Here is a 12,548-nt window from a genome sequence, read left to right on the forward strand (position 1 = left end):
TGATATTCTAAAATTGAAATATGAATTAAATGTAGCAGAAACTCATTCAAACAATGAAATTTATGAAAATTAATTATTTCAATGAATGGAACCTATGATTTAATGTATAAATAGTTGAAGAAATTAAAAATAACTACATGGAAATAGATAAAGCGGTGAATTAAGTTAATAAACAATGAATTGACAAGGGGAATGTGATCGGTAGCGCGATCATCAACAGGCAAATTGTATTGCGCCATCTGGTGTTCGAATTCTGGCATGTATGTTGTGTACGAATATTGAAAAATACTTCGAGAAAAGGGAATTTACGAGGAAAATAAAGTTGACTAATTTACGCTAATCTGGTTCAAAGGCGAAAGAAGGTCAGTAATATGAGAATAATGGGCATTATCGTGATATAGGTAACCACCATTCACTTCATACAGCAGCGCTTTATTCAGTTGCACGCACGGTTCCCTATTTCCACCTCCATTCACTTTGTACACAAATGCGCGTACACAAATCTAGTATGAGTGGTTTCCAAAACCACGATTTGGCCGAATAATGGTATGGTAGTGGATCGTATTACCGAACACTTTTCATGAATTTGATCATATCAAACACATTATTCCAATAAAATTCACCAAACTTTCACCATAAATACACAAATACCTACAAAATATAAATATGCAGAAATTTTGCCGAAATTCTTTTTCATTTTTACGACATCAGCTTCCAATCGGACCCCTCTTCGCAAGTGAAATATTTTGGTCACTTGAAAAGGTATCGTATTACCGAACGTGTGTTTTCTATGGGAAAAATTGGGAAAACAACAAAGTCACTCATGAGCTATTTTGACCATATTTTATTGTTTTGAGGATATAAAGACTTCAAAATTGTGTTTTTGATAATTTTTCATCATTTTTCTATTTAAGTTCCCTTTGGAAGGAAGTTGCAAAGGTTTGAGCGTATTTGATTATTTTTTGACGCATATGATGCGCGCGTTCGGTAATACAAGGCCGGTCGGTAATACAATCACTCACTATACGGTACGTGTAAACCGTAAATTTCTCTTCAAATGCCCATTGCTGTCGTTTCTCTAAACGGGAACCCCTTCTGTGTACATTTCCTGATTTTACGGTAGGCCCGATTATTTTTTTTTTCAGTCCCGTAAACTAGAATTGGTGTCACGCCCAAGCGACAGGCAAAGCAAAGCTAAAACTAAAAGGGAAACCGGCGAGAAGTAACGACTAACGTTAGGGGCACTCCTAGTACCAATGAGGTCCAAACATTGCGTTAGGGGTACTGGAAGGGCACTAGTATTCAACTCGCTTGGATAGTTTCCTCAAATATATAGAAATATAGAATTTACCTGAATTTCAGACCCGTCTTATCTGCTTATTAAGTATTTCCAAGAGCAAATGCTGGTTAGAAAGAAGTCTATTCTTTTTCCATTATTTGTTTCTTCAAGTTCAACCAGTCCAATTGACTGTGTGCGCGGGCGATCGAATTATACGGCGACGGTTTTTGGCACTAGTCCTAGTAGTATTCAATCCGTCGGCACTAGTATTCAACCTAGCAATGAAAGATGGCCCTGTCTCTCAATCTGTCCTTGTCATGCTTGTCCCATCTGACTATGGACTTGACCATTTGATATGTTTGAGATGAGATCATGTCAAACAGGGAATTAATCAAAGTGAGACTGAGAGGCTCTCATAGATCTTGATCTAATTTAGCAATCTTAACCCTTTTGAGATCTGCTTTCTATCCTCACTAGGTTAAATAGTAGTGCCATTCAGTGCAAAAGACCATCGCCACATAATTTGATCCTCCGAGCATACAGTCGACAGATAAAGAAAATACATGTACCGACAACATATTACCCTGGAAATAACAAACATGACAAAGGTATGAAATTAAGATAAATTCCCTATTTCTAAATATTTTTGGGAATATGTCAAAATCTTTGAATTATGCCGGGTTGAATACTAGTGCCCATACGGTATACCCAGTTGTTGTGTGTCCTGACAGGTCGTGTGTCTGGACGATCAATTTTAGAAAGTCATTTGGAAAAATTTGAAACCAAATTTTCACCAATGTTTAGTGCAAAATGTTAGGAAATGTTATAGAGCAAAATAGAAGATGATTAAAACTAATGAGTTTATATTTTTAGTGTAATCCAAAGACGAAAAAGATGACTTAAAAAATATAAAGTGTCCAGACACATGGTAAGGGCAAAGGTAATTTTTAGGTCAACGTTAAAGTTGACTCTTATGACACCAGGGTTGGCGGATTTAAATCACGTTGATTTAAATCGTGATTTAAATCGCGATTTAAATCACCATGATTTTTTTTAAAAAATCATTGATTTAAATCACTTCCATTGAAACATGTACAAATCATGGACAAAGTATTTGTTCAATGCAGTTTTAATTCTTCAAGTCAACTGAAAAAACTTTGAATTAACTTTATATCAATAAAAGATCAACAAAGTCTTCATATCTACTTAAAACAAATTAAAATCAAATTAATAAAATCAGGTAATTCCTTAAAAACTACAGATGTATGTTGTCAATAGGTACTCATTTTTTGTAAATTATGTCGAGTTTTTCTTCTGAAATTTTGTCAGTTATTATTAGTCAATTTCTTTCTTAACATAAAGTTTTCACATAATCCAACTTTTCAGAGAGCAGTTTGTAAAAAAGATATATAATATATAAAAGTCAATGAGAAAAGGTTTGTTGGCAGTTTTCCAGTTTTGATCCTTCGCCTACACAACTACTTCTGTCATGTAAAATAAAAAAATGATACCTGCATGTAATCAACATATTTAACATGCCTCTTATTTCGTATTGTTACATTTATCATACATTTGATGTTTTAAATAACATAATTATAAAAATCACATTAACATAATGTAGTACAGTCATAAGCTTTCTCTTATAAACCTTTTAAGTCACTGCAGCCCATTTTATGTTCAGTGCTACAAATAATGGAAGTTTTGTATCTGCATGTAATAATGGAAAGAGCTCTATAACAACAATTTGCAAAACTCAGAATAAACATTTAACACTGCATTTTAATATTAAGATGCAGGTACTTCAGTTACAATCATTGGCAGTTGTAAGCTGTGTCTCATTTAAAATAAAATACTTCTTTTTGTAATACATATGTTGTAATTTAAGCAGTTTTGCAGTTTTTATCCTTTAAGTTAAAAGTAAGTAGATTCTTTTTCATACTTCATGGATCAAACAGATTTTTTTTGTAGAGAATATGGGAATGAAAATTGTAGATTAATGTAAAAAAAATCACAGTAACAAAATGTAGTATAGTCACCCTTTGACTAAGCTATCTCCTATATTGTTCTCCAAAACTGAGAGTTTTGCATCTATATCTGTAGCAAGAGAAGAGCTTTTTATCAAAAAGATCCTAAACATATACAGTTGTAGTCTCTCTTTGACTATTGTAAAGCTGTGACTAATTGAAAAAAATCATTGATTTGAATTATTTCTCTTACAATATACATGAATACTAGTAATTGGCAAAGGGTTTGTTGGCAGTTTTGATAAGGGATTTTTTCTCTTGGATTTTTTAAATATTTGAATGAAAAATCCCAGAGGGGAATTTTCTCTACTCACTGGGAATTCCCTATGGAATATTCCTTCATAGGCCTATGTATGATAGAATTAAGTTCAGATACATGATTCCTCAAATTTATCTTTAATTGTCCATTTTTACTGGATTTTAATTACAAAATATGTGGTTAAGAACAATATTAGGGGTGAAATGTATAACATCAATATTGATGTCATTGTAAGAGTAAGGGGGGGGGGGGGGATAATTACCCTTTTTTTCGAAGGAACTTTTAAAAAATCAAAAAAATCTGATTTAAATAAAAAAAATCTGATTTAAATCAAATAAATCCGATTTTTTTTATTTTTTTTAAAAAATAAAAAAAATCGCCAACCCTGTATGACACCTAACTCTGCAACGGTAAGTCACTTTTCAACCAAGCTTGGATGGTAGATGGATTATTCGGTACCTGCATGTTATGCTGCAGTCAGAGGTCACATGGTAAGGTCAAAGGTCATTTTCAGGTCAACGGTGAAAATAACATGCAAGACTCTCTTTCTCCGAACAACCATAAGTCACTTTTCAACCATACTTGGATGGTAGATGGACTTGAGGGACCTGCATGCTAGGGTCATTGTCGCCGTGATAATTGTATTTTTTGTCAAATTTCTAAGTGAGCTCTATATATCGCAATGACAGATGATGTGGTGCGTTCGGGGGATACATGTGCTCGGCTGCGCGACCCGCCGAGCATCTCTAGTTTTGAAGGTTCTTTATTCCGAAGGTTCGTAATTCTGAAACACGTATATTGCCTATACCTCGATGTTCGTTAATCCAAAAACGAAATATGGTTCTTTATTCCGAAGGTTCGTTAATTTAAAAAATGAAAACTGGGAAACAGAGGAAGGGCAAGTGTGGTGGTGGTGGGGGGGGGGAGAAACACTGTTGCTGTTCAATTATTATGAGGATGGGAAGGCAAGGGCGGTCAAACAAATTTTCGTTTTGGGGGCAAAGCCAAAAATGGCACTTGTACGTCAAAATGGGCACTTTGGTGATATTTTCACCATGAGATTATCAACTGCGTAAAGTCATTGTGTGTTTTATAAGTAGAGAAAACCCTTTTGGAAGTGACTTCTGATTTGGAAAGATGTATGTTTAGGCATTATTTTTTGCGAGAGAGTATAATGAGCGAGCGGTTTGTAAAAAAATATCAAAGCTGAAGATTTAAAACTTGTTTTTGCGGTCAATTACTGTTAAAATGACATTTTTGGGAGGTGTTGCGAGCATGAATCACAAGCTCAAACCTTAGGGCATTTTAATAAGAAATGAAAATAAAAAAATTCTGAGCAGGTTTCTGCTATCATTAAAAAGATGTGCATCTAACCATGGACCCTAGGGTCCAAGATCTAACTAAAAAATTAACACGAGCGCAAAGCGCGAGGTAAAATATACTGACAAGAAAAGGAACCTGTTAAGGACTGCATTTAGTGACCTCTTTAGGAAACATATTTCACCAATCGAATAATGCGAGTTCATTACTCCAGCCTGAAAATTAATCTAAAATGTATACTTTAAAAAGAATACTTATTTTGAAAAAAAAGTGAATTATTTCACTCTTTTTTTTCACTTTTTTATATCACTTACTATCAGTCTCAAAATTGATGATTTCTCATCAAAATATAGGTTTATGACGGATTGAAGATTCGTAGGCCTAGATCTAAATAATCAGAATCTAGTATTCAACACCACCTCAATACAATTTTATAACAGATTAACAGGCTAATTTTGAGGGGAATAATACATCGAGCCTAAGGGCATATGTCCTTCACATTGTGTGTTAGATAGCCATGGTGTCTCTGTGATGATATTTTTGTAAATATGATAATATTGTCATATTTATTAAGATATCACAGAGTCGTCACAGCTATTTGTGAGATTCCTAGCTATCTGTGTAGTAGGGGTACCCCCCCTAAAAAAATAATAATGTCTTAAAACTAGTAAGCAGTGTCTTGTAGGAGGAATTTTGCTCAGTGTCTTTCACAGCAAGATTCCTGCATCCCTCATTTGTTCTAAAGGGTTCTGAAAGAGGATTAGAAGCAAATATCCACTCAGCATATGCTGATTTCTACTAAAAGACTTGGCCAGACTTTTTTTATTAAGTTAATATGATATTAAAATTAAAATGTTTCTCTCTTACCGCCTAGGAGTCACAATCAGCTGGACATATATTTCCAAGATGAGCTATGAAACGTTCCCTGCGAATCCCTACAACGAGGCATCTTACAATCAATCCAACCTCCCTCCAAGGTACCAGAGACCTCCTCCCTGGATTCCTCCAAAAGAAGTAAGGCATCAGGGTCCGGTTTCATGAAAAATTGTTATAATAACAAATGCACAGTTTCTATGACATGTGCATTATCATGCAATCAAACTGAATGATTTCGGTAGCTTTGAACTGTCATTTGCTAGTTTGTTATTATAATAATTTTGATGATGTTTGAAGGTTTTCATGGTGGTGGTATGAGCAATCGCAGAAGCTGTTTATGGTACACCACAGTAAAGTCCAGGAGGGACTGAGATGAGAAAGTGGATAGAAATTGAGGTGAATTGGAAAGGCAAGAAAGTGGAAGATTGAAAGTAGAGTATTTATTTCGAAATGAGTGTAGACCTTAAAGGGGAATTCAGCCTTGGCCATAAAATGTTGTGTTGGGAATGAGAACAAATAAATCAAACAGAATGGTGAAAGTTTGAAAGAAATCGAACAAGCAATAAGAGAGTCATAGCTGCTTTAAAATCGAGATCACTGATACTATGTAGATTTCAAATTGGCAACTTGGTAAGTAAATTATGACAAGGGGCAAGGACAACTTTCCTATAGGATATGTACTTTATTATCAGGGACTTGTGGTTTTATCGTAAGTACCCATTCATCTGGGGCAGTAATCTAAATATAACCCAGGTAGTATATTGTTTTATGTCCTCATGAAAGAAAAATATAATTTGAAATAAAAATTTGGGGGAAAATGACATTTTAGCAATAATATGTATTGGAGTACATGGAAGAGTAGTCCTTGCCTTACATCACTATGACACACCATATGCGGCCAATTTGAAGTCTCCATGGGTATAGTGATTACCAATATTTACAACTTTTCAAAATAAATAACTTCCTTGTTCTTTGTCCAATATTGTTCAAACTTATCAACTTGTCTGATTTTTCTTTTCCTTATAAAAACAAGCTTTTATTTGGGCTGGCTTGAGTCTGCAAATAGAGAAGTAGCCGGGGGGGGGGGGGGGGGGGGGCACACCAAGTAATTTCCAAACACCCTCTAAACAAGTTTTTCTCTGTATGTGAAATAACCCCCTAAACAAGTTTTTTGCGGGTTTTATTTACACATTTTGGCCCCTAAACAAGTTGTCGCCAAAATATGACCTCGGGGAAAAAACTTGGGGAAAAAACATACCCTAAACATGTTCAGCTAGTCTTTAAAATAAGCTTTTGCGAAAAAACATACCCTAAATACGTTTGACCTTGCGACTGACCATTGACCAGTCTTTCAAAATCACCCTTTTTCGTGAAAATTGTTGTTTTGATACCCTTAACGAGTCCACGTGTGGACTGCGTCCAAAACTGAAAAAACACCCCTCCTAACATGTTTTTTTTTTTGGTCACGCGTGTGTACAGCAATATATTTGTCTGCCCCCCCCCCCCCCGGGTAGTAGCAAGAGCAGGAGAGTAGACTGGAAGTTTCGGGCAGGTTGACTGTCCGTCTTCAGGAGAGCCTCCTGAAGACAGTCAACCTGCCCGATTTTAACACAGCCTAAGTATTTGTACAACCTGCCCAGATTTTGACATAGGTATTTGTATAACAATTTAGAACTTTACACAGTATGATGTTGCATGTCTCAATACTAAATCAAATTTCATGACGTTTTATTCCAAAATGGGGTCGCAGACCAATCGTAAGGTGTTTGGTGGCCTTAATGCTCCCTAATGGCTTTGATGATGTGATGTGTATTATTTTTGTGCAGAGGGTTGGGCACCCAGACTACGACAACAACCTCTCCAAGTTTCTCCTTCGTTCTGTTAAATTCAGAAGATCAAAGTCCAACGAACAGTTGGGGTTCAGTATACGAGGCGGAGCCGACTATGGATGCAGGATATACATATCTGGGGTATGCTAATATGTTCTTTCTCATTAATTTAATTTGTGTGATCCATGATTTTCCCCCCAGTTTTTGTTTTTGGCGGATAATTAGGTCTATAAATATAATAAACCAAGACCTTATGAATGCTTATTTTTTGTAAAGGGGGGAGGGGGTGAAGAATGTAGAATGTTAGTTAAAAAAGAACCAATTGATTTTCCTGTGATTTGTTCTGTATGATATAGTGCTGCCCTCCAAATGTCTTTGCTCATCCCAGAACTTATTTCAGTCTGGTGATATCAGGCATCAAAATGTTCAAGAAGCCTTTATTACTTGAATACCAGTGTGTTTTTTTTTTTTTTGGGGGGGTGAGGTTCATAATATCAAACAGGGCTGATATCAAATGAAATTATACTTTCTAATACAGTTTTCAAAATGATCCCAAATTGTTGAGGTCGTCCATCTTTGATTCATTTTCTCTGTTCTTTATTCAATGTTTTTTTAGGTGATTCCAGAGTCAGTGGCTTACAGAGTTGGTATGAAGCCGGGCGATCTCATTCTTAGTATCAATGGCATCGACTTCTCTAATGTAACATATGATGAGGTGGGTCAATATCCTGCAAAGCTTGAACTAAGAACTCTAAGAACGAGTTCACAGCCTCTGAATATCCACTCCAGTGCATACCTACCATGTCCTGCCTGCTAGGCCATGCACAGTTTTCCTAAATTTACCTTTGAAAATAGAGCAGCACTAACAAGAACATACTAGCATACAGAAACGTAAGAACATAAGACGTAAGAAAAAAAATTATGTTGTAGTTTGCATTATTGGGCCTTTAAAGTACCTTTAGCCATATTTTATGTTTTTTTCTCAAGAAGAAATTCCAACTTGGTGATGATCAGATAATGTGAGATGTTGCAATTTTCTATTTTTATTTCTCTACAATTGGTGCCGCAAATAAAGGTTTAGAGGAACAAGTTACAACTTATCAGATGATATGGGGGCCTCAATATTGATTATTCAGAAGCCCTGTCATTCATTGCCATTTATCAATTCGTTTTGAGGGAGCCGTACCTACAAGGCTTGTGCTTCTTCAAGGCCCCCTAACCAATTTTACTTTGTATTTTTTTTGTATACTTTGTACCTTAGAATATTATTGTAATTTTGTCTGTTTTTAAACATTGTTGAATCATTAAATGAAAATAAAATGAATTATTGTGTATTATTTAATACCTAGGCAATCAAGGTCTTGAAGAATCTTGATGAAGTAGAGGCTAGACTGAAATATTGTCCTCATGGTGAGTAGATGTATATATCTAAGGGGTCATCATGATATTGATGATATTAATGTAGAGGTGTTAGGGCTCTGTGGTTATGTCTCCAGACAAGGTCGGGGTTCGAATCCTAATGCAACACTCGCATAATTTGGCAAGGTGTTTATCTACATTTGTGACTCTCCACCCGGGTGTACTAAAGGGGTATCTGTTAGGAAGAAATTCCTTGAATGCTTGAACCTGATGAGAGTAGCCATGTTCAAACTGGGTTAATAATATAATTTTTTTTTATTAAAGGAGAATGAAACCATTGGAACAAGATAGCTTGTGTGAAAACAGAAAAATCAAAGAAACAGATCAACGAAAGTTTGAGAAAAATCGGACAAATAATGAGAAAGTTATGAGCATTTGAATATTGCGATCACTAATGCTATGGAGATAGCAAATTGGCAATGCGACAAAGATGTGTGATGTCACTTGTGAACAACTCTCCCATTACTTTAGTATATATTTCACTAGAATTGCCTCTTTTATCACATCTATCCATAAATAATGTGTTCTGTTTACATGAGGGCATGTAATACATATTTTTTAAGAATACATCATGGATAAAGAGTTTGTATCATCATAAGAAAAAGCAAAAAGAGACATTTTGAGGGTATTTTATAGTCCACCAAAGGGAAAGTTGTTCATCAATGACATCACACATCCTTGTCGCATTGCCAATGTGAGGATCACCATAGCATTAGTGATTGCAATATTCAAATGCTCATAACTTTCTCACTATTTGTCCGATTTTTCTCAAACTTTCTTTATTCTTATTCTTTGATTTTTCTGTTTCTACACAAGCCTATTTGTTCCAAAGGTTTCATTCCCCTTTAAGAGCCATAAATATTTCATATTATTATTATTGATATGTGCTTTGTATTCACTGGAAAAATACTATACAAATTCAGCTATGGTTAATATTACCATTGATTATTATGAGAAGTTTTGTTGAGTTTTCCAAACTTACAAACTTGTAGCTATCGATCTTTTTCCAACCATTATTCTTCGTAAAAATTTGGTATTTGATTCAGTGCCATCTGTTAAAGAAATGACCCTTTCAGCTCTATGAATTTAGTGATTAAAGGTCAAGTCCACCTCAGAAAAATGTTATTTGAATCAATAGAGAAAAATCAGACAAGCACAATGCTGAAGATTTCATCAAAATCGGATGTAAAATAAGAAAGTTATGATATTCCAAAGTTTCGCTTATTTTTAACAAAACAGTTATATGAACGAGCCAGTTACATCCAAATGAGAGAGTCGATGATGTCACTCACTCACTATTTCTTTTGTTTTTTATTGTTTGAATTATACAATTTTTCAATTTTTTCGAATTTGATGATTAGGACCTCCTTGCCTAAAGCACAAAATGTTAAAATAATATATAAATAAATAATATAAATAAATATTTCATATTTCAAACAATAAAGAACATAAGAAATAGTGAGTGAGTGACATCATCAACTCTCTTATTTGGATGTAACTGGCTCGTTCATGTAACTATTTTGTTAAAAATAAGTGAAACTTTGAAATGTCATAACTTTCTTATTTTACATCCGATTTTGATGAAATTTTCAGTGTTATGCTTGTTGGATTTTTCTCTTTTTATTCAAATCAAGTTTTTGTTGGGGTGGACTTGTCCTTTAAATATCTGAGGCCTACAGACAAGGTCCCATGGCATTTGCTCCACTGTAAATTCTGTACACTAATGGAATGGCCAACTTCATCCTGGATTTAACATTATACCGGTACCCTATCTTAAACCCAACAGAAAACCCTATCGCAACCCTATTACCCTATGGCCCGTATTCTGAAGTCGGGTTTAACTTAAACTCAGGTTTAAAGTTGTGGCTTAAGTATGGAGAGCCAATTGTTACATAAATCACTTTTAACAGTAGAGATATCATACTTCAGCTCATCTGGCTCTGAAATCATTCAAAATTGTCTAGGAAGTAGAAATAGATGATTGTCTTAAAGATCGATGAATAAGGACAGAGCATGGTAAACATAAGAAACATACAACTAGATAAAAATGTTGACACTTTTGGCTTCCCATAATTTTAGCACAGAGTTAGACCATGGTCTAAGTTAAACCTGACTTCAGAATACGGGCCTTAATCTATAATCTTAGAAGAAATAAAGCCTGGAGCAATTGCTGTGTCGCTACAGACAAAATAAATTTTAAGAGCATTCCATGCTTGAGATGCGGTTTTATATAAAATGAAAAACCTGATCAAAAAATTTCAGGTAAAATCATAAAACTTATTGAGAAACTCAAACTTTATGTTATATCCTTAATGTCATAACTGTTGAGGGCACACACATCCATATAATCTAGTAATGGATTGGAATTGTTATACGTACTTTAAAACTTAGAATAGGCGTCAAGGTCCATGAATTCAAATTACTAGTTTTCTTAAACAAATAGTTTTAAAATATCTTCTTTCATCTTTTGTGTGTCTTTTCCTTTTTTCATTTCATCTTCAGGATATTACAAGACTTATGAGAGAACGGGTGAAGTCCCACCTGTTGAGGAACATTGATATACGACACCTTGCCTTATAATTCATCAAGTTGAACGTGACTCACAACAAAACCATTTATGACTATCACCACTGAAATTATTTTTAGATATTGTCTCGGTGTTCAGTGCATTTTTAAAAGTATAGTTTATGAAGAGGTGACACTGCCTACTTGCTATACAGAGTTTGTATATTTGATATAAGTTTGTTTTGGCACAAGTTAAAAGCAGGTTAATGGGAGTTATTTTTTTTGACATTTGAGGACTAAAAAGGTGAATAGTAAATTAATTATAGCGAGATAGATTGTTTATGGTTATACAATGTAATCACTGCAATATTGATTTTGAAGTGCATTATTCATGTTGATTTATTTCATTTGTTTTTTTATAGTTATTTTAGTATTTGATACTTTATCCATTTTTCTTTATTCTATTTATTTAGTTTCTGTATTTTATTTGTTCATTTTTTATTACTTTTTAAATTTATTTATTCATTGATATCTATTTATTTATCTATCTATTTCATTTGATTTTACGATTTTATCATCTTCTTTTTTAGGGGGGGGGGCATGACCATTGTTTAAATATATAGATGAATAAGTGTTCAGAGTGTGAAAGTTTTCTATTTATATACAGTACTAAAGATTAAGTATCTCTTTATTATATTTGGGACAGAGTTATTGTTGGAGACCATTCTATACATAGATATTGTGAATTCTGTCAGGGTGCTGCGTTTACTGCTTTTGTATCTGACAACTTCAGATAATTATTAACGTACCCCCCCTATTGATGGCCAAATTTTGGTCACAATAACTCTGATAATGATAGTTTGTCAGGAGTATCTCATTGTTTCTGCCTACCCTAGGAGGTTGCAGTAGGCAATATGTAGGGGAAGGTGGGGTAAGTTGTGACACTTTTTGCACTTCGCATGTCAGAATTGATATGACTAATATCATTGTAGAAATAAGTACCTTGCCTTTAAATTTGATTCTTGGGAAATATATTT

General features: G+C 34.4%; 1 protein-coding gene across 1 annotated transcript; it reads left to right on the forward strand.

The window, feature by feature from the left end:
* The first annotated feature begins 252 nt into the window (after positions 1-252).
* On the forward strand, positions 253-11,941 carry LOC121406422 (PDZ domain-containing protein 11-like). The gene is made up of 6 exons (XM_041597448.1): positions 253-362; positions 5,757-5,896; positions 7,585-7,728; positions 8,204-8,302; positions 8,937-8,997; positions 11,509-11,941. The coding sequence occupies exons 2-6, from the start codon at positions 5,789-5,791 to the stop codon at positions 11,562-11,564; spliced, it is 468 nt and encodes a 155-aa protein (XP_041453382.1). The 5' UTR covers positions 253-362; positions 5,757-5,788; the 3' UTR covers positions 11,565-11,941.
* The last annotated feature ends 607 nt before the right edge of the window (positions 11,942-12,548 follow it).

This window comes from Lytechinus variegatus, chromosome 1 (genome assembly GCF_018143015.1).
Source record: "Lytechinus variegatus isolate NC3 chromosome 1, Lvar_3.0, whole genome shotgun sequence".
Lineage (NCBI taxonomy): Eukaryota > Metazoa > Echinodermata > Echinoidea > Temnopleuroida > Toxopneustidae > Lytechinus > Lytechinus variegatus.

Coding starts and splice junctions, on each gene's coding strand:
- LOC121406422 (XM_041597448.1), top strand. CDS start 5,789: ATGAGCTATGAAACGTTCCCTGCGAATCCCTACAACGAGGCATCTTAC. Junction 8,303..8,936: donor CTAATGTAACATATGATGAG/GTGGGTCAATAT, acceptor TTTAATACCTAG/GCAATCAAGGTCTTGAAGAA. Junction 8,998..11,508: donor ACTGAAATATTGTCCTCATG/GTGAGTAGATGT, acceptor TTTCATCTTCAG/GATATTACAAGACTTATGAG.